This window comes from Eschrichtius robustus, chromosome 13 (assembly GCF_028021215.1).
Source record: "Eschrichtius robustus isolate mEscRob2 chromosome 13, mEscRob2.pri, whole genome shotgun sequence".
In the NCBI taxonomy this organism is placed as follows: domain Eukaryota; kingdom Metazoa; phylum Chordata; class Mammalia; order Artiodactyla; family Eschrichtiidae; genus Eschrichtius; species Eschrichtius robustus.
Genome location: NC_090836.1, coordinates 52,363,084 through 52,385,789, shown reverse-complemented (window position 1 = coordinate 52,385,789; position 22,706 = coordinate 52,363,084). Strand labels below are relative to the sequence as shown.

The 22,706-nt window shown below is 41.9% G+C and overlaps 1 protein-coding gene across 2 annotated transcripts in view; it reads left to right on the top strand.

Moving 5' to 3' along the window:
• The window catches only part of PPM1H (protein phosphatase, Mg2+/Mn2+ dependent 1H), a 265,292-nt gene that overhangs the window by 125,169 nt on the left and 117,417 nt on the right, over positions 1-22,706 (top strand). For both annotated transcript variants that reach the window (XM_068560262.1, XM_068560261.1), the window contains exon 4: positions 8,467-8,579. In XM_068560262.1, the coding sequence (XP_068416363.1) occupies positions 8,467-8,579 (113 nt within the window). The remainder of the gene's footprint in view (positions 1-8,466; positions 8,580-22,706) is intronic.

Sequence of the window (22,706 nt, the reverse complement as noted above, 5' to 3'; positions counted from 1 at the left end):
TTTACACGTGTGTACGAATTCCAGGTGTTTGGGGAAATGGAGCTTTTAGTGAAGTGCTCAGAAGTACCCTTGCTGTACAGATCTAATCTGAGAACAGTTATTTTCCCATGATTGGCAGTGCGGTTCCCACTGCTTAAAGCAAGTAGGGGCCAGTATCCAAGAATTATTTGTTTTACTTGGGAACGTGGATTTGTTTGTACATTTAAATTTGAATATGTCTGATCAAGGGATTCAGCCTCCCTCCTGAGAACACACTAAGCTGCCCTCCCAGTGTCCCCTGCTTGTCCCTCTGCCCGGTGAGAATGCACATAGAAGGTCTCTTCTGTGCCACCCCCTTGAGCTCACTTTATACTGAGGCAACTATTTGGGTTCCAAAGATTTTCTCTCCCAAGCAGCATCCTGCATGCAGATACAGTAGGAGATGTGTAAAGATGTTATAAGGACTAGAGTAAGGTGAGTGGGCAGTAGTGTCCTTAAAACCTGGAGATTAAAAAGTGATGACAAGCTCTTAGGTAGAGCAAGAGCAGCTAGAAGCATCTCTGCAGAATTGAATGTCCACACCGTGCACATTCCAGGATCTCACGATGTCAGGTTGAGTGCTAATGAGAGGAGAAAAGTAAATAATATTAAACAGCATCGTCTGATTTGTTTACAAGGCAAAAAATTGTTCATATACTCATGCCTCTAATTTGCAGTCTCTCCTCACTTTAACTCGTTTCTTCTTTGGTTCCAACGTTTCTCTCCTTGTCACATATTTACCCTTTGAGTAGCAGGTGGTTTAAAATGCATCTCCATCTCAGGAGTATCTGGGAGCCTTCAATCCCAAGAAAAACACCAGGAGGCAAGAAAAGATTATTTAGGAAAAAAGGAATCAAGGTAGTAAAATTGACTCCTCCTTGGGCTTGGTATAAAAAATCTCCCTCTATCATGGAAGCTCTGATGTGAATAGCTGTTTCTAAACATGGATGCTCAGAAAGCTAAATATTTAATTGAGGTAAAAATTTGACGGTGGACCGTGCCGCTAATGGGAGAAAAAGTCAGCTTACATGACAGAAGTGAAAAAAACAGAAGAAATTTTGGCTTTTTTATTTCCTTCGGTAATTGCTAGTACTATGAGGTATCTCTCACTTCGAACTGCTGTATTCTCCACTTTATCCACTAGAGGCCAATGTCACATTGAGTCAAGCCTCCACACGGATCTCAGACTGTTTCTGCCCATTAATGGCGCAGGGTTCCTAGCAACTACTGTACTTGAGAGGCTCATTCAGAAAAATACTTAGTAAAGAGCCCCATTCTTGTTTTTTAAATTTTTAAAAACTTTTCACTAGCCGGTTCATTACCAGAGATTTTCCTTGGACACTTGGTTGCCAGCGAAAACATCACTTCACTCTCCTGTGTAATTCATTCAATCCATAAATATTTGTTGAGAACTAACTATAAGCCAGGCCTAACTGGGAAGAGAGCATGGAAGAAATTAGGCAAAGACAGATATTAAACAGATAAAATATAAATGGGAAGGGCCTCGAGAGGAGAAATGCAGAGTAGGTAGGAATCTGGATAAAGAGATGAAGTAGGGTTCCCTGGAGAAGCGATGCTGTCAGGGAGTGGGAGGAAAGCAGACAGAACGTGGGAGCTGGGAGAGTGCTCTGGGCAGAGACAACCGTTGGTGTGAAGACCCACATCACCGAGAGAACCCAGATGGGCCAAAGGCAGCAAGCTGACGTCCACCGTGGTTAGATGCAGATTTCAAGGGTAGGGATGCTGTAAGGTGACTTGGAGAGGCCATCTGTAAGCAGCCTGTGGATGACTTGCTGTGCCATAATATGAATTTTGGGCCTTAAGGCATTCTGTTCTTTTCTAATCCACCCCACCCTATAGCTTCTTCTTCACACTTAACGTTTTTCCCAGATTGTCTCTCTAGCCCCCAGCGTGCCTGCTACCTGGGCTTTGCACCATGTGCTTGGCCTTATTAAGTGAGAATACTCATCATTCCTTGGTTCTCCTGGTTCTTGGCAGTGTGGCCCTACCTCCTGCACGGCTGGGGACTGAGCCAGCTGATGCCTGTTGGCCCAGAATAGTTATTAATACTGTCCCCTTTTACTCTCGAAAGTGTCCCTGTCTGGATGATGTCATATGTTTACCCTAATTATAGAGAGATGCTCTAGTTTTTTCTTTGCTTCATCAGGGACTTCAGGAAAAATCTACTCCAGTGTCACAGAAAAGTGCCTGACTTAGCCATTAAATAGCTTGGGTCGAGCGTCAGAACTTACAACAGAGAAATTATATAGCATACTATGGAAGGCCATTGTCAACTCATAGAAAATACTTTTTCTTTCCTCCCTTTCTTGCTATTAGGTTTTGAGAGTCAGGGTTTAAAGGTAAACTTCGGTTCGAAATGCTCAACACACAGCTGATTTCCTTATTCTGTTGGCCTGACCTTGGTGGTTCCTTCTTAGACCTTTCCGAAGGGAGGAGGTTTGGAATCTCCCGGCCATTCTTAATTTTTTTTCCTCACAACAGCCAGCTACTTTCTGACTTTCTAGGTGTTCTTTAGGTATTGCAGGTTTTATGCCATTCTGATCCCCTGTAATAGGAAAACTCAATATTGAGTAAGAGTCAGTCATTTCAGCTTTGTGGCTCTCTTGCTTTCTCCTGCACTTTCAATCCCTAAAAATGCCCCACGCCCAGCACCTCAGCCTCAAATTTGCTGCACTGATGACATCTTTGCAGCCACCCCTCCTGAGATTCAGAATGTAACTTATAATATCTTTAAAGGCAAAGCTTGCCTTTCGTTTGGGGTTTTGCCTTATTTATGACAGTTCAGCAAAGTAGAATCAGAGGTCATTCCTCTCTCCCCACCTCCCACCAGTTCCCTTCTCAATTACTTACGTTTTATAACCAGCATTCTTCTAGACACCATGGGGGTCTAGAAGGAAAAGATTGGATTTTGTATCTGGGGGTATTTGTCGTCACATTATACAAACACAGAGATAGATAGTATCTCATTTGTTTTAATGTTCTGAGTGACATTAAGTGGAATGTTCATATCTATCTGAAAGAGAAAATTGGATAAAAAGATTCAGAAACACCAGACCAGAATAAATAATATCTATTTCTAGGAAAAAGTAGGTACTCGTCGAAAAATAAAGGCTAACAGAAGTGGGGGGGGAAATGCTGTGGACAAGAGGAGATGGTAAGTTTCATCAAAATGCTGTAAGCTTCTTTGAAGGCACTGTTTTTCCTCTTCTCTTTGATCCTGGGGTTGCCTGGCACAGTACGTGGCTTGTGAGGAGGTGACCTCTGACCGCGGGCCTCTGAGCCATGCTGGCAGAAGTGGGTCTGCCCTGTGGTCCCCTATTGTATCTCATCTTGGATCTCCCTTCAGAGTAAAGGCTGCGTGGCCAAGCTCCTCCTGTGTCCACCATGGAAAATGAACCCTCGCTTCCAAAAGGACCAGGATCTCAGGAACTTTCTGACTGACTGCATTTCTGCTTCCCAACTACGCTTTGTAACAATGCCTACTTCTGCAGCTAAGTTTTGTCACCTGTTATGTTTAGGTGGTTGCTTGGCTCAGGATGACAGATACGAAGCAGATAAATGTCTTCTAAGTCCTGATGTCAATCTCCTTCCTACTTCCATACCCTCCAAAAACAGGGAGGTCGTGTCAGAAGTCACTTCCATTGTTGGTATAGTTGCAGGAGACCTTTGCCCTCCTAGGAATCAGAAGCAAGTCAGCAGTGATGACCTTTTTACCTATAGAAATTGAGTTATAGACACAGGCAGGAGCATCTCAAAATTCTGTCCTCTTTCCTTTTCAGTGTGGGTATAGATTCCTCGCCACAGTGAAGAATGTTTTGGAGGTTTGATTGTTATGAAGGGAGTAAAATGGCAACATTTTAACTTGTAAAACTAGCATACATCTTACTGTCCCTGAGTAAATGGTTGGAAATACCACTCAGCTTGGCTTTGTTGGTAAAAACCATATGGTGACCTTATGGTGAAAAAGGATGAATGCAAAGCTAATCTATAGTTTATAAATTTTAATGGTTTTGAAAACTAGAATATTCATGGTAAGTGGACCTGTTGGTCTGTCTGTATTTAAGCTAGAGGTTTTTTGTTTTTGTTTTGTCTTTGTTTTTAGAAGAACAGGAAGTTCTTCCAAGAAGGAATGAGCATGTGATTCCACCAACAGCCAGCAGGTGGCAATATTAGGCAGTGCTGGCTTTTCCCTTCCCCATTGCCTGCCTGACAGATTGGCTTCTCAGAATAAACCGAAATCAGGCCCAGATACTAAAACCATGCAGAATCTTATTATTTGTGACTGACGCTATTAGCAATGTGCTCAGAACCATGTTTTAACCCAGTTAGGGGGAGGTGCCGGGTCCTACTGAAAGCACCCGACACTCGCTCCCTTCTGGTGTTTGATATTGCTTTCCTTCTGCAACCTGAAACTGGTAGGAAACAAAGAATGATCCTGGAGCTGCGTCATCTGTGGGACTTTCGAACCAAATTACAATGATCCTGAGCAATATATTTTCTTTCTTGCGATTCTTTCCTGCTGAATCAGTCTCCTTTCACACACATTCTTTTTCCCCTTCACTGCTCTCATTCCTCCTTGCAACAAAAAGGAGCAAAATACAATCCCAAGTCTTAAAAATTGGATCCATTCTTTGATTTAGAGATAAACCTTGCTTACATGTAATATTTAGACGGATACAACACAGGATAAGTCAGTTCTGCTAGGTAGAAAGCAGCCTTGAGAGGGACCCTTGATTGAACAGATAAATCAATTATCTTGTTAATGGAATCTTCTGAGTCACTTAAGTTGATCGTTTTAGATCATACTTGAAAAGGAATCATAGTATGTGCATGTGTTTTGCTGGTAATTTATTCTAGACTTATGTCTTGAGGTTCATGACAGCTAAAATGGGGGAGATATACCAAATCGGTCTTTGTTTGGCATAAGCAGTGGGCAGTTTTTCCATGATTTCCTTAATCTTTTGAAAAAAGTACCCAAACTTCTTGAGGGATACATTTTTTTTTTTTTTTTAATGTAGAGTGTGAGGAGCTTAAGCTAACTGGAAAAGTTAAGAGTTTGAAGAAATTAGGTAGTTAATTCAACAGTAAATATATCTTTATTGACTTCATTTATCATGTTTGATCTGGTAGTAAAAGAACCACCCAGATGGTCCTTTAATGTTCCTTTTAGTACTAAGATTTTGTGAAACATCTTTTAAAGAGGAGTAGGTGGTGTAGGAAAAAAATGTGCTATTTTGGCTTCTAGGGAGGGGAGGGGGAACAATTATTTTTAGAATATGTTCTAGTTACACCCAGTTTTAGAAGAAGAAATAAAAGAGCATATTTTCATGTCAGTGAATCCTGCAGGGCGGATGAAGTCTGTGGAAACACATCTTTCAAATCCTTTCACTGTGATCCCAGAGAGCACACATGTAATTAAAGTGTGCGTCTGAGCGCACACGCATATGTCTGTTACCACGCAGAGGCGGGAGGTGATGAAAGCATGAGCATGTTAGCAAAGTTTCTTGTGTAAAAAATAGCTAGACTTTGGTCCACTGTTTATGTGGAAATGTTGCCAAATTTGCATTTCTTATGCCGGGGGAACTGCAGAGGGAAGGTAGGAAAAGATGAAAGAAACGATGAAATCAATTAGAAAAAAATATTGCCTCACGCTATTAATGTCATAACAAGGCATTCAATGGGCAGGCTAACTGGAATGTTTCCCCCTAAATGAAAGGCAAATGTGAACTCTGCTGGAGCAGAAAATCTTAGTGTCAAACACTCTATCTTGATATTTTTTTAAAGGATGAAATAATTTTATAATCAGATTTTCTGGTGATGTAAACCATGATAAGTAATGCACCTACGATGCAGAATAAACTTGTTTGTCTGAGTCCCAGAGGAATTCTTTGCCGTGGGCGGCTCTTTCACGTGGTCCCCGTGTACTTTTTGGATCGCACCAATGGTTTTAAGTCTGTCAAGCATCATTCACACTCCAGTCCGTAAGCAGTTGGGTGCTTAAAGGATTTTTACTCAAAACTGCCTTTCATTCAGACTTTAGGTATTCAAACAAATAGTGATTCTGGATGTGAAAGGATAGTTTCTGTAGCCAGAGCAGTTCTTTCCAGTGTATTAAAAATGTTAGTATTGAGTGTGGGCTTTATATACCAGTTTCTATATTAATTTGATGAAATATGTATCTATCATAATATCAACTTAATTTTATTTATTTAAATGCAGAAAAATTGCATAAACCTGCCCGCAAACTCCTTTGTGAATAGGGTTGTTGGTTCTGTTTTGATGCACTGTTTGGAGGTTCAACAGATGGAACTTCTGACATCTTGATGTTTTCTTTCCCCTCTTTCACTTTCTTGTGACGGTCTTTCCCTGCTGACGTGGGTCCCTCCTCCTCGTCACCCTCCAGCCTCCTGCCATCCCTGCTTGGGTTCTAATAACCATTCATTCATTCCTGTCAATTGACTGCGTGTTATTGGAAGCCTGGGTTCCTGCTTAATTAGTATCTCAGTGAGTGTTTATGCACGTTGTAAGCTTTTCATTTATGAATGGTGGAACACGTCTCATGTTAAGGCAGAGGTAAAACGGTGGGGAGATAATTGGAAACCCAGGCGTTTTATAATGTACTTCTTTATTTGCCCATTGAATAGACATTTATTAAATTACCTTTTACTTGGCCCAGTATGGGTGCTGAGGATCTAGCAGTGAGCAAGAAAGGTCTCTGCTCTCAGTCATGGGATCCAGGCTGTGGGGAGAATCTAGCTGGTCTCCAAAGCCCCTCATCTACGCCGTCTAATTTAATCCTCATGACAGCCCCTTTAAGCTAATTTATACAGAGTTTGTAAATAAATTTTAAAAATTCAGTGTGGTCTTTGGAGGTGGTCCTTGTGCTTGACCCGTCTGCAGCACGTGATGTTGTCATTCACTCAACCCCTTTTTGGAATTTTTATTCACCTTCTTCTAAACCATCACATCCCATATAGTACACTCATTCTTACCCCTCCCGATGGTTCCGCAGCCTTCCCCCCACCCCCGGCCCTTACCCTTTACTCAGTTCATTCCCAGTATGTTAGTTTCTCCCAGGTCTTGTCTTTGTACTTTTTCTCGCCTTACATTTTGACCAATACTGTGTTCTTAATCTGTTTTCAAAGCTCAGGCTCTTCTCCTGTTTCCAGTTTCTCCTTGGTGATTTATCTGACTTTGTGTTATCGCCTCTGGCCTCTGGAGCACAGCAGCTGCCGATAAATGCTGGATTACCGAATTATCGCCGCTTTCCATCAGGAGGCTGGCTGAAGCAGCTGAGTTCTAATTCTGTGGGTTTCTAAGCATCACAAACGGGCCCTGGCCCTTGGTCAGCCGACAGCAGCCTAAGAATCAGCCAGGGCACCATTTCCTCCTCTTCTGTACCCCACCCTCGTCCTGTCTTCCTTGGCCCCAACAATAGATGGCGATGAGAACATTGGGCATTATTTTGGCCAGCATTCGGTTTATTTTCCTAACTCAACTCTCATTTTTCTGAGGTCACGGAACCCTGGTTTCTGTCACTGACACAGCATTTCACAAAGACATCTATCTGGAGGTTGATGCATCTCTGTCCATAGGAATGTGGTTCTATTTTTAATTTCCTTGGGGAGACCTCATTAGGTGGCAGGTGATAAGTACTAGGCTTTAGAGGAGGAGAACCCGACTGGAATCCAAACTCCAGTGGGGTAAATATGGGCAAGTTCCCCACTTGTCTGCATCTGAACAGTGAGGTTAATGATACAGTTGTGAGAATGAGATGCGATTCTATATGTAAAGTGCTTCTCGCACTGCCTGATGTAGAGCAAGTGCTCACTGAAGGTTGGCTGATACTATGCGTGTGTGTCCCTCTTGTGAATTAGTGGCCTTGGGAAGAGGAAGTCAGTTCAGAGTTCAGAAGCTTCTATCTTTGATCAGTAAGACGGGGGTGGACTCCTGCCCAAGTTGAATTGAGGACACAATCCTTCAAGTCACCTGTCTCGTCTAGCTGTAAAGGAATTTATTTATTGGAGACTTTGGGGTTAAAAACATTGTTCAGGTCCAAGCACTCGACATCATTAGCCTCTCTAATCTGTTTTCCACAGCAGCTCAGGCTGTCCATACAAAGACTGAATTTTCCGTAAGCCATGATATTTATTAAATACAATTGGTTTAATTCTTCTCATTTTTGTCTGATTATATCTGTTTGCCTTCCCTTGTTTCCTGTCTCTGGTCCGCAGATGGTCTGGTAGGCGACAGTTTTATGCCAGTGTCCTCTCCAGAAATGCTTGTCAGGTGATAGAAAGCCAGTACTAAAGATTTTCTTGTCCCTTCTTCGAATCGTATTCAGATCTTAGGGCTGTGTGGAGGGAACAAGGCTAAGACAGTCTTTGTTCCTGTACAGTCCAGTACTAACTTTGTCTTCTTCTCCAGGACCTACAAATCGAACGAGAGAGGAGTTCATACAATATATCTGGTGGTTGCACAGCCCTCATTGTGGTTTGCCTTTTGGGGAAGCTGTACGTGGCAAATGCTGGGGACAGCAGGTAAGCAGATTAGCCCTCTGGTTCTTCCTAAAGTTTAATGCCTTCCTTTAATTTTTTAATCTTTTTTAAAAAGTTAAATGCTTAGAAATAAAATAATCCTGCTTGGGATTAGATATTGAGAAAGATCAGCCTTCTACATCTGGATAAGAGTGCATTTAAGAAGACTCATCAGGCTGGTATTAAAAGATACGGGTGGTCTTCTCCTTCCTTGTCTGTAGTAGCAGTTCACGTATATATATATATACTTGGGTTTAACCTAAACCAGTAGTATCCAAATGTTTTTTGACTTCAGAACCTGATTTTCGATGAAAGCTTATTAGCAGGGACATAATATGTGAGAGAGACGAGGAGGGAGGAAAGGGATTTGAATGAAATGGGTGTTTGGAGGGGCCTGGGGAGGACTCCCCAGCTAGTTCCTTTTCTACTCGGTAACTTTGCCCTGTGTCCCCTCCCAGAAGCCCAGGAGTGTCTCATTTTATGCATGTGCCCCTACAGGCTGCATTTTCCTCTCTTCCGGGTTCAACTGAGAGGAATTTGGGGCAAGAGATGGTGGTTAACCTTTACTCTATCCAGTATTACCAGAAATCAGATAGACTTGTGTTTTAATCTTCTTTTAAATGACTGATATGTGCTCACTTTAGGTATGGCCACATCTGTTATTTAGTCTATATTAAATTACAGACTTTGTGAAAAGTGTTGTAATATGTATTATACATTTCTCCGTCCCTTGAGCAACAAAATATGTTGGCCTTCTAGCAGGACTTTTTGCCAAAGGCCGACTCTTTATTCTAAAAGCAGTCAAAGTACTGGACTCTAATCATGATGTCCTCAGAGGATGAGTGACTTCCCTACACGGGCTGTGGTCTAAAGATGCTGTCGTTCCTCCAGCTGCTTCCTCTGGGTCACATGCCTCTTCTCAACATCACTGCTTGGTCTAGCCCTCCCGTGAGGTCGGACCCTCCCCTCCCCTGACTCCCTCAGGCAATCAGTGAATTCCAGAGAGCAGGAGAGCCTGAGGGAGTTTCCAGTCACCCTAGTTAAGCATCCTCTCCCTGTCTTCCCACTAAAGATTCTGGATACCAAAGGACAGTGACCTGCCAACGCAGCAGTATTTGGAGTTTGAAGATGGCTGTTTTTGGAAGGTCTGTTTATTTTTAAGGTTTATGTGGATTTCTGTTCTTCTCTCTCAGTTTCAATATAAAATTTTTCCAGGTAAGTGGAAGTGAATATAAGATGCCATGTTTATCTCATGGCTTCTATTCCCTAGTGGTCCTGGCAGGAGACAGACTCCAACTCGCATGGATCAACTGAATGAAGGAGTGAAAGGGGACCGGCGAGGAGCATTGAGGCCAGGAGGGCATTGAAGCCCCCTAGGCCTGCAGGGTCCAGGGAGGAAATGCTACAGCCAAGCCCAGGAGAGGGGGCTACGGATGAGGGCCCCTAGGCAGGGGCCACAGGAGAGAGTGGGAGGAAATACTCTGACTTCTCCTTCCTATCCCGCTTTCTCCTACCAGGGTCTCCCATTGGATGAGCCTGGCTGGGATGAGGGTCAGAGAGGTTGGTCAGCCAGGGCGCAGACACAGGCCAAGATTGCATCTCCAGGGTGGGGGGGCAAGCAGAAAGTCACCAGCACATCTGCTCCTCTTGCCCTCCCCAGGGTTGGAGCATCTTGAAAATAGGAATCCTCATCTCCCAGGGCCTTGTTAAGATACACACTGAGGAGCCTGTCTCTGAGCCCTTGTTCCGTTCTGGATCTTGAGCTTGCTGGAGACAGATGAGCAAGTCAGGGGATGATTCCTTTCTGTTCTGAGTAAAACCGAATCGATGATACAGCTTTTGCACTCATAGTCACCTTTAGTCTTGATGTCTGGTTCCGTGTTTTTCGAAAAGAGTTTGCTTTCCTGGCCCTTCCAGTGACGAAGGTGGTGACCGAGGGCTTTGTTCCCGCCCCTCGTCCCAGGGAAGCATCTTTCACCAGAAGACCCCAGCCTCGGAAGGTAACCCAACTTCCATGCCCAGAGTATCTTTATGTTGGATTATGCCTTCCAGAGAAGCACCTGCTCCCCAACGCCCTGTCCACGTTTTTGAGCAGTTTCCTTCAAAGCTCTGAGCTCCCTGACAGAGCTGCCTCCCCAGCCAGCCAGGGCTTCAGCCCTGCTTCCCAGAAGCCCAGTGCCCTGTCCAGGACCTTGCGTCCCACCCCACCCCCTTTTAAGTGCCAGTGTCTAGACCAGATCTTGATTTCCTCATCTATAAACATGGTGATATTGGACTAAATATTAATTTCTAAACATTCTGGCATTCTAAAGATTGTCACTATGAGGAGTGACACTTTTGGAAAGTAAAGTGGTGCTCTAAAGGTTGATCTTTTGGTTACTTTATCTTTCTTAGAGTCAGGTTTTGAAATTGTCAAGTAACTGAAGTTCCTGTGTTTCTAAGTGTCCGCATAAGTGTGATGTTTTACATGTTATTCCTAATTTGAAAAGCTTAACAGGTGCTTTTGTCCTTATTAAAGCTGTAAAGCACACCCCCCTCCCCACCGACTACACAAATTACTTTATGAGAAAACAGCATCTCTAAAACCTAATCAGCTTAATTACATTTGTAGTATTCTGGCCCCAGTATCCAGATATGAATTTGGGGTTTTACGGCTGACGGGTTGGGTTTGCTGTTCACTTATGGGTCATATGTCATGTAGAAACGTAAGAGCAATATGAGTTTGTATTGTATGCACTGTCCAAAAAATAACTTGTAGGACACTTATTAGTTAGTGTATTTTCAGCTCTTGTATAAACAATACATATTTGATATCATCTTTTGTAGGATCATTGCCTAGTTTATATACTAATAACATAGGTGTTTGTGTTTACAAATATATTCAGTTCTTCCCAAGAAACAGCAACTAAGTGAATTTTTATCAGACCTACTTAAATGTAGGTCCATTATGACTTATGGACAAGTAGTAGTGAATCCAAGGGCTCAGTTTAAACAAATGGTCAGGCCAGCAGAGAATTCTGACAACAGAGCCCTGATTAATTGCTAATTTTTCTTCTTTACTGTCAGATATTGGCTGCCCGTCTGTTTGCTTTAAATCTTGACAGTTTTGAGAGTGAAGCAAATCGTTGTCATAGGATCACTACCCCATAATTATTTACACTTAGGAAAAAAGAACCTTTGCACTGGTTTGATTTGGAAACTGTTGGTGGTCAGGAACTGGTTTTTTTTTTTTTGCTTTGTTTTTTAATTTTTAAATTTTTTAAAATTTTATAAATTTTATTTTTTTACACAGCAGGTTCTTGTTAGTTATCCATTTTATACATATCAGTGTATACATGTCAATCCCAATCTCCCAATTCATCACACCACCACCCCCCCCGCCACTTCCCCCCCCTTGGTGTGCATACGTTTGTTCTCTGCATCTGTGCCTCAATTTCTGTCCTGCAAACCAGTTCATCTGTACCATTTTTCTAGGTTCCACATATATGCGTTAATATACAATATTTGTTTTTCTCTTTCTAACTTACTTCACTCTGTATGACAGTCTGTAGATGCATCCACATCTCTACAAATGACCCAATTTCATACCTTTATATGGCTGAGTAATATTCCTTTGTATATATGTACCACATCTTGTTTATCCATTCATCTGTCGATGGGCATTTAGGTTGCTTCCATGACCTGGCGATTGTAAATAGTGCTGCAGTGAACATTGGTGTGCATGTATCTTTTTGAATTATGGTTTTTTCTGGGTATATGCCCAGTAGTGGGATTGCTGGGTCATATGGTAATTCTATTTTTAGTTTTTAAAGGAACCTCCATGCTGTTCTCCATAGTGGCTGTATCAATTTACATTCCCACCAACAGTGCAAGAGGGTTCCCTTTTCTCCACACCCTCTCCAGCATTTGTTGTCTGTAGATTTTCTGATGATGCCCATTCTAACTGGTGTGAGGTGATACCTCATTGTAGTTTTGATTTGCATTTCTCTAATAATTAGTGATGTTGAGCAGCTTTTCCTGTGCTTCTTGGCCATCTGTATGTCTTCTTTGGAGAAATGTCTATTTAGGTCTTCTGCCCATTTTTGGATTGGGTTGTTTGTTTTCTTAATGTTGAGCTGCATGAGCTGTTTATATATTTTGGAGATTAATCCTTTGTCCATTGATTTGTTTGCAAATATTTTCTCCCATTCTGAGGGTTGTCTTTTCATCTTGTTTGTAGTTTCCTTTGCTTTGCAAAAGCTTTTAAGTTTCATTAGCTCCCATTTGTTTATTTTTGTTTTTATTTCCATTACTCTAGGAGGTGGATCAAAAAAGATCTTGCTGTGATTTATGTCCAAGAGTGTTCTTCCTATGTTTTCCTCTAAGAGTTTTATAGTGTCCAGTCTTACATTTAGGTCTCTAATCCATTTTGAGTTTATTTTTGTGTATGGTGTTAGGGAGTGTTCTAATTTCATTCTTTTACATGTAGCTGTCCAGGTTTCCCAGCACCACTTATTGAAGAGACTGTCTTTTCTCCATTGTGTATCCTTGACTCCTTTGTCATAGATTAGTTGACCATAGGTGCCTGAGTTTATCTCTGGGCTTTCTGTCCTGTTCCATTGATCTATATTTCTGTTTTTGTGCCAGTACCATATTGTCTTGATTACTGTAGCTTTGTAGTATAGTCTGAAGTCAGGGAGTCTGATTCCTCCAGCTCCATTTTTTTCCCTCAAGACTGCTTTGCCTATTCAGGGTCTTTTGTGTCTCCATACAAAGTTTAAGATTTTTTGTTCTAGTTCTGTAAAAAATGCCACTGGTAATTTGATAGGGATGCATGGAATCTTTAGATTGCTTTGGGTAGTATAGTCATTTTCACAATATTGATTCTTCCAATCCAAGAACATGATATATCTCTCCATCTGTTTGTATCATCTTTAATTTCTTCCATCAGTGTCTTACAGTTTTCTGCATACAGGTCTTTTGTCTCCCTAGGTAGGTTTATTCCTAGGTTTTTTATTGTTTTTGTTTCAGTGATAAATGGGAGTGTTTCCTTAATTTCTCTTTCAGATTTTTCATCATCAGTGTGTAGGAATGCAAGAGATTTCTGTGCATTAATTTTGTATCCTGCTACTTTACCAAATTCATTGATTAGCTCTAGTAGTTTTCTGGTGGCATCTTAGGATTCTCTATGTATAGTATCATGCCATCTGCAAACAGTCACAGTTTTACTTCTTCTTTTCCAATTTGTATTCCTTTTTCTTCTCTGACTGCCGTAGCTAGGACTTCCACAACTATGTTGAATAAGAGTGGCAAGAATGGACATCCTTGTCTTGTTCCTGATCTTAGAGGAAATGCTTTCAGTTTTTCACCATTGAGAATGATGTTTGCTGTGGGTTTGTCGTATATAGCTTTTATTATGTTGAGGTAGGTTCCCTCTATGCCCACTTTCTGGAGAGTTTTTATTGTAAATGGGTGTTGAATTTTGTCAAAAGCTTTTTCTGCATCTATTGAGACGATCATATAGTTTTTATTCTTCAATTTGTTAATATGGTGTATCACATTGATTGATTTGCGTATATTGAAGAATCCTTGCATCCCTGGGATAAATCCCACTTGATCATGGTGTATGATCCTTTTAATGTGTTGTTGGATTCTGTTTGCTAGTATTTTGTTGAGGATTTTTGCATCTATATTCATGAGTGATATTGGTCTGTAATTTTCTTTTTCTGTAGTATCTTTGTCTGGTTTTGCTGTCAGGGTGATGGTGGCCTCATAGAATGAGTTTGGGAGTGTTCCTTCCTCTGCAATTTTTTGGAAGAGTTTGAGAAGGATGGGTGTTAGCTCCTCTCTAAATGTTTGATAGAATTCACCTGTGAAGCCATCTGGTCCTGGACTTTTGTTTGTTGGAAGATTTTTAATCACAGTTTCAGTTTCATTACTTGTGATTGGTCTGTTCATATTTTCTATTTCTTCCTGGTTCACTCTTGGAAAGTTATACCTTTCTAAGAATTTGTCCATTTCTTCCAGGTTGTCCATTTTATTGGCGTAGAGTTGCTTGTAGTAGTCTCTTAGGATGCTTTGTATTTCTGTGGTGTCTGTTGTAACTTCTCCTTTTTCATTTCTAATTTTATTGATTTGAGTCCTTTCCCTCTTTCTCTTGATGAGTCTGGCTAAAGGTTTATCAATTTTGTTTATCTTCTCAAAGAACCAGCTTTTAGTTTTATTGATCTGTGCTGTTGTTTTCTTTGTTTCTATTTCATTTATTTCTGCTCTGAGCTTTATGATTTCTTTCCTTCTGCTAACTTTGGGTTTTGTTTGTTCTTCTTTCTCTAGTTCCTTTAGGTGTAAGGTTAGATTGTTTATTTGAGAGTTTTCTTGTTTCTTGAGGTAGGCTTGTATTGCTATTGACTTCCCTCTTAGAACTGCTTTCTCTGCATCCCATAGGTTTTGGATCATTGTGTTTTCGTTGTCATTTGTCTCTAGGTATTTTTTGATTTCCTCTTTGATTTCTTCAGTGATCTCTTGGTTTTTTAGTAACGTATTGTTTAGCCTCCATGTGTTTGTGTTTTTTGCATTTTTTTTCCGTATAATTGATTTCTAATCTCGTAGCATTGTGGTCAGAAAAGTTGCTTGATATGATTTCAGTTTTCTTAAGCTTACTGAGGCTTGCTTTGTGACCCAAGATGTGATCTATTCTGGAGAATGTTCCATGCACACTTGAGAAGAAAGTGTAATCTGCTGTTTTTGGATGGAGAGTCCTATAAATATCAATTAAATCTTTCTCGTCTATTTTGTCATTTAAAGCTTGTGTTTCCTTATTAATTTTCTGTTTTGATGATCTGTCCATTGGTGTAAGGAAGGTGTTAAAGTCCCCCACTGTTATTGTGTTAACTGTCGATTTCCTCTTTTATAGCTGTTAGCAGTTGCCTTATGTATTTAGATGCTCCTATGTTGGGTGCGTACATATTTATAATTGTTATATCTTCTTCTTGGATTGATCCCTTGATCATTATGTAGTGTCCTTCCTTGTCTCTTGTAACATTCTTTATTTTAAAGTCTATTTTATCTGATATGAGAGTTGCTACTCCAGCTTTCTTTTGATTTTCATTTGCATGGAATATCTTTTTCCATCCCCTCGCTTTCAGTCTGTATGTGTCCCTAGGTCTGATGTGGGTCTCTTGTAGACAACATATATATGGGTCTTGCTTTTGTATGTATTCAGCGAGCCAGTGTCTTTCGGTTGGAGCATTTAATCCATTCATGTTTAAGGTAATTATCGATATGTATGTTCCTATGACCGTTTTCTTAATTGTTATGGGTTTGTTTTTGTAGATCCTTTTCTTTTGTGTTTCCCACTTAGAGAAGTTCCTTTAGCATTTGTTGTAGAACTGGTTTGGTGGTGCTGAATTCTCTTAGCTTTTGCTTGTCTGTAAAGCTTTTGATTTCTCCATGGAATCTGAATGTGATCCTTGCCAGGTAGAGTAATCTTGGTTGTAGGTTCTTCCCTTTCATCACTTTAAATATGTCATGCCACTCCCTTCTGGCTTGTAGAGTTTCTGCTAGAGAAATCAGCTGTTAACCTTATGGGAGTTCCCTTGTATGTTTTTTTTCGTTTTTCCCTTGTTGCTTTCAATAATTTTTCTTTGTCTTTAATTTTTGTCAATTTGATTACTGAGTGTTTCAGCGTGTTTCTCCTTGGGTTTATCCTGCCTTGGACTCTCTGCACTTACTGGACTTGGGTGGCTCTTTCCTTTCCCATGTTAGGGAAGTTTTCGACTATAATCTCTTCCAATATTTTCTCATGTCCTTTCTCTCTCTCTTCTCCTTCTGGGACCCCTGTAATGCAAATATTGTTGTGTTTAATGTTGTCCCAGAGGTCTCTTAGGCTGTCTTCATTTCTTTTCATTCTTTTTTCTTTACTGTGTTCTGCAGCAGTGAATTCCACCATTCTGTCTTCCAGGTCAGTTGTCCGTTCTTCTGCCTCAGTTATTCTGCTATTGATTCCTTCTAGTGTATTTTTCATTTCAGTTATTGTTCATCTCTCTTTGTTTGTTCTTTAATTCTTCTAGGTTTTTGTTCTTTAATTCTTCTACGTCTTTGTTAAACATTTCTTGCATCTTCTCGATCTTTGCCTCCATTCTTTTTCTGAGGTTCTGGATCATCTTCACTATCATTATTCTGAATTCTTGTCCTGGAAGGTTGCCTACTTCCAATTCATTTAGTTGTTTTTCTGGGGTTTTATCTTGTTCCTTCATCTGGTACATAGCCCTCTGCCTTTTCATCTTGTCTGTCTTTCTGTGAATGTGGTTTTTGTTCCACAGGCTGCAGGATTGTAGTTTTTCTTGCTTCTGCTGTCTGCCGTCTGGTGGATGAGGCTATCTAAGAGGCTTGTGCAAGTTTCCTGATGGCAGGGACTGGTGGTGAGTAGAGCTGGGTGTTACTCTGGTGAGCAGAGCTCAGTAAAACTTTAATCCCCTTGTCTGCTGATGGCTGGGGCTGAGTTCCTTCCCTGTTGGTTGTTTGGCCTGAGGCGACCCAGCACTGGAGCCTACCCAGGCTCTTTGGTGGGGCTAATGGCAGACTCTGGGAGGGCTCACGGCAAGGAGTACTTCCCAGGACTTTTGCTGCCAGTGTCCTTGTCCTCACGGTGAGACACAGCCACCCCCCGCCTTTGCAGGAGACCCTCCAACACTAGCAGGTAGGTCTGGTTCAGTCTCCTATGGGGTCATTGCTCCTTCCCCTGGGTCCAGGTGTGCACACTACTTTGTGTGTGCCCTCCAAGAGTGGAGTCTCTGTTTCCCCCAGTCCTGTCAAAGTCCTGCAATCAAATCCCGCTAGCCTTCAAAGTCTGATTCTCTAGGAATTCCTCCTCCCGTTGCCGGACCCCCAGGTTTGGAAGCCTGACGTGGGTCTCAGAACCTTCACTCCAGTGGGTGGACTTCTGTGGTATAAGTGTTCTCCAGTTTGTGAGTCACCCACCCAGCAGTTACAGGATTTGATTTTATTGTGATTGCGCCCCTCCCACTGTCTCATTGTGGCTTCTCCTTTGTCTTTGGATGTGGGGTATCTTTTTTGGTGAGTTCCAGTGTCTTCCTGTCGATGATTGTTCAGCAGTTAGTTGTGATTCTGGTGCTCTCTCAAGAGGGAGTGAGAGCACGTCCTTCTATTACACCATCTTGAACCAATCTCAGAACTGTTTTTTAAGCTGCTTCATGAGCTGTGAATCATCTGATTTACCATCAGGGGCATGTGTGCTTGGGGGTTGTATTCAGAAGAAGCTTCCTGATGCTCTATGTGGCTTACTGGTTTCTGAGTCAACGACCACCCTCGGTGTGGGATGGTCCATAGTGATGCCAGGTGATAAGCCTGGGACAGCCTTGCCCTCCCCTCCGCAACCGAGGTAACCAGCCACAGAGGGTCGTGAGATAACTACTTGATGCAGCCAGTTGCTTTATTTTTCCCAGTCAAAAGCAGCCAACTCAACACCTAGGGGATCATAAGGGACTAGGAAAGAAGCAGATGGTGGGCGGTTTTTTCACTTCAAGCAAAAATGAACTGGTGGCATGCAAATGTCATGCAAAACAATGTGTAAACTATCACCCATTGTATTTGAGTCATCCACTCCTTCGGGCCCTGAGTGATTCTTCAGTTTAAGAAGATGCTTTGACTCCATTTTGGAAGTTAATTTCATTTTATTTCTGGAGGGCTAAGGCACTGAGGAGGCAAAGCCATTACCACTTACTTCAAACAGTGTCTAAAGGTTTGGCAACTGAGACTAGGTGAACTCATTCAGAGTAAAGAAGACCATTTAAGATTTGTTAAGTTCATGATTCCACTCTTGCCACACTGAAGTAACAGCAGCAATAAGACAGATAATAAGTGCTAAACATGTTAAATACTCTGAAAGACAATCATATTTAGTTCTCTCACCAATTTAGTGAGAAGTAGGCATTGTTAATATCAGGTAAATGTACTGAAGCACATTGAGGTGAAGAGATTTGCCCAAGGTCCCACAGCTACTAAGGAACAGGGCTGCCATCCCTCTCATGAATGAAAGTCAGAGCACCAAGTTCTCAGTCAATGCCCTGTACCCTGGGATGTCCCATCCATGCTAAGACTCATGCAGTGTGTTTGTTTTTCACATTTTAATGTCTCTAAAATGAACAGTTTCTAACTAACATTTTTTCTTTCCTGTTTGCATGTAAAATAATGACATACCTATGATCAGTGGCATCTTTAATTTCACATAAAATGGTTTATGGGGTGTAGTTGAGGGGATGGTTGCATTTAGAAGCTATTTTAAATGCACTGCAGTCGTGAAGCATGTAAGCTTTGGGTGGTCCAATTTATTCATTTATGATATAGGCAATGCCCCTTCCTCAAACTGAGGGCTGCCATGCCCTTCCAAAGGTCCCAGGGTTCTCTGAGAACATGTTAAATTTTGCATTTTCATTTTGATGGTAATCAAAATAACATTAGCATTTTCTGGATCTTCTGGATGCCTGTCTTATAAATGATAACTGCCATGAATTCGGACCCCCATTTTGTCTTGCTTACCATTTCTCTGTCAGCCAAGGGTATGTAGACTTTTTCAAGATGAGTGACAGGAATCCAAGGAATACAGGGCCATCTTTTTGAGGATTCTCCTAGGAAAAGGCTGCAAAGGTTGAATGTGTCTGTGAACAGCTCTGTAGAAAAAGCCGTCCACAGATCTTCCTTAAAACAAAGCCAGTACTACCAGCCAGGATGGTTTTCTTTTATTTCTCTTTTCCTCGTTTTCAATTTTTCAGAATTACCCTCATGTAAGTTAAAGCTTTCCATATGCATTCACAGGTGAATTCCTCTGGCCAAGTCTGAATTTTCTTGCGGATAGGAGCTAGGTATTAAACAAGACTTACATTTCTAGATTCAAAACCAATTACACATCTCAGACTTATCCCCTTTACTAGTGGTAAGGTAATGAAACTGTGTAACTGCTTCCTACCCAAGGAAATGCAAAAAACTGTTCATTCCTTTTTATGCTCGTGGATATCAATGGCCAGCACAGAACCTTTCTGAAACTGCTTGTTGCTAACAAGTGGTTCATCTATCCACACCTGCCAGGGAGCTGTTTCTTTGATAGTAGCCTTCCTCTGAGTTCAGAATAGATTTGATCTTCTTCCATCGACTATATTAAGTTCACCACAACTCTCGCTTTCTTTGACAGATGTCTGAAAAACGGAACAGAAAGAAACCATAATTTACCACCATTCTCTACTATGAAAGTTGAGCTGCTGTTTGGGCCTTTTTCTTCATGTACCCCCGCCCCGCCCATCTTTTTAGTATATATCCCTTAGCTGTACCCATAACCTGCAGGAGGGACTAGCAGAAAGAAAATATTGCTATCAGATGATCATAAATACATGCAAAGACGTGGAGACCACGTGATGGCTCAAAACAGTCTTTACTTTTCCTATCAAGCCACTCGCTGTCAACGCAGAGGGCACTAAAGAGGCCCTTCTCTCTCCGGATTTCCTCCTTTTCTCTTCCCCTTGGATTTTTTTCAACCTTCTTTCTGACAGCCCTTTCCCTAAATCAGTGGTTCTCAAAGTGTGGTCCCCAAACCAGCAGCAGTAGCAACCGTTAAAAAAGTAAATTTTTGTTAGAAAAGCAAATCCTAGGGCTCTACCCCTGACCTACTAGATCAGAAACCCAGGGATGGGACCCAGCGCTCCGTGTTAGAGCAACCCTCCAGGTGATTTTGCTGTATGGAAGAACCACTGCTTTAAAGTCTGAGGAGCCAGGAAGGAGCCAGTCTGTCCTCAGGGTATAAAAATCGTAGCTGTTCCTGGCCTGAGCCTAGAGCATCAAACTTTGAACACTGTCAAGCATCTATCAGCCTCCGCTGCAGCCACATACCACACGCAGGGGAGCTTCTATGGCGATGTTTCCACCCCAGTGCTATCCCACACAGGTGGAGGGGCCCCGCCTGCACCTCTGTCAGCTGTCTGCAGATTTCTTCTTGCCATCCTGATATTATAGAACGTAGGTCCATTTCTTCGAAAAGTGGGAGCTGGGGTAAGGATTTCTTGCATGGTCTAGCTCCTCATCTCAGACGCCCGCTGACTGCTGGGAGGTTCTGAAGCCCCCATCCCACTGTACACCAGGCTATAGCTCCCTTATCTGAAGTGGGTCAGATGTGGCCCTGTGTGGACTTTTGGTCCCCTGTTGGGCCCCTGGGAGAGTGTAGTTCTGGCTGTGGTTCCCTATCCCAACCCAGTATGCTCTTAACAACCTCCTTTTGCTCCTAGCCCACTGAGGGGCTGGGCTGCGGAGTCTCATGGACTTGGTGGAAGTGGAGTCTTTGCACTTAACAAACATTGGCATGAGATGATTGTGGTCCAGATAGTGACCTTATCTATCCCTGGCTGCCAAGATAGGAAACAGTGGGTCAGTGACAGGAAGGAACTTTCTAGTGGAGAACCCCAAGGCTTTATCTATGGGCCATTCTAGCCTACACCAAAATTTTCAACACCTAACCATCTAATTTGCTGATGATGTGAAACCAAGTAAGATGAACCAGCAAGATTCAAAAAGACCTTTAGTGCCTGGGAAGGTGAGCTAAACCTAACCGGGGGAAGTTTAACCACAGTCAAGGTAAAGTGTAACATCTATTGAGGGTGGGGTGGGGTTATCTAGCAGAATAGCAGAATCAAGGATTGAAGCTTATCAATGGTAAAAAAAAAAATACACTTAAAAATGTATTTAAGTGGACAGTAAATTCAGTCTGGTCAGTAGAGTGATGGAGACACTAGAACCTAATGTAATCATAGGCTGCAGCATTTGCAGTATAAGGCAAATAATAACTAATGGTTTTGGCTGGCTTACTTTGTCCTAAGCACTGTTTCTAGTTTCTAGGGCTTTACCTGAATAACCTAACTCATCCTCACACCAACCCTGTGGGGGAAGTGCTATTATTAGTCTCATTTTACACATGAAGTTCCTCTCTAGGTGACACAGTTCAGCCAGGGCATGAATGAACAGGAGCCCTCCAAAGAGAAACCTGAGCGGTGAAGGGGTTTGGAACCATGTTTGAAGGAATGAGAAAAACTCAAACAAATTATCACACATTGTAAATCAACTCTACTTCAGTAAAATTAAAAAAAAAGAAAAATCAAACAAAACTCAAACAAACTAGAGTTTTTTCAGCCATGTGAAAAGATAACTTGTGTTGCTGTGAAAGAGATCCTTAGGTATTTGTCAGATATGGGGGAGGGTGGTAAGGCTTGCTCTCCATGAGTCTGGGACAGAGGTGACAACCACAGGAGGACAGAGTGGTGGTTAAGAGCACGCTGCCTGGGTGGAATCTTGGCTCTCCTACTTCTAGTTGTACCTGATCTTGGGCAATCTCATGTTTTCTTTGCCTCAGTTTTGTCATCTGTAAATGAAGATGGTGAGAGCATCCACTTCCCAGGTGAGGATTAGATGAGCAGGTGAGTGTTAGGCACTTAGCACAGGGCCGGGGCCGCGGTAACCGCTTATCAACAGTGAAATGCTGTTCTCGTTATCGTACTCAATACGAGCTCAGCGAGAGCTGTCCAGAGAGGCAGTGAGCTGACACAGAAAACAGTAGGTTCTCTATTAGAAAAGTATTTGTGCATCACTGTATAACTACCTGGCAAGGATGTTGGACTAAATAATTTGATTTTTCATGGTCCCCATTAAGCACTAGGTTTCTGTGACTTTAGGAGTATCTAAAAAATACTGTGACTGTTTTCATTTTTCCTTCTTTTTATAAGAGTTTAATCTCATGCTTTGTATAAGGAAAGGTACAAATATTTCCTGCTGTATGATGGGCTATCGGTAGGTTGAGTGCAGAAACAATAGGCCCTCAAATTCACTGGCCTAGAAAAGCAGTGGCTTTGTCTCTTTCAGGCATGCAGGCATCTAGGATGAAGGAGGTCTGTCATCTTTACACTTGGCTTCCAAGGTCACTGGGGGCATCTCCCCAACAAGAGCATGGAGGGACCCCTCAAGAAAGGTTTTTATGGTCCCGGCCTAGAAGAGGCACACATCACATCTGCATGCTTTTCACTGGCTAGAATTCAGGTTCATGGCCATCCTGAGAAACAAGACTCCTGGGAAATGTAGTAGTCTATAAATTATGTCTTC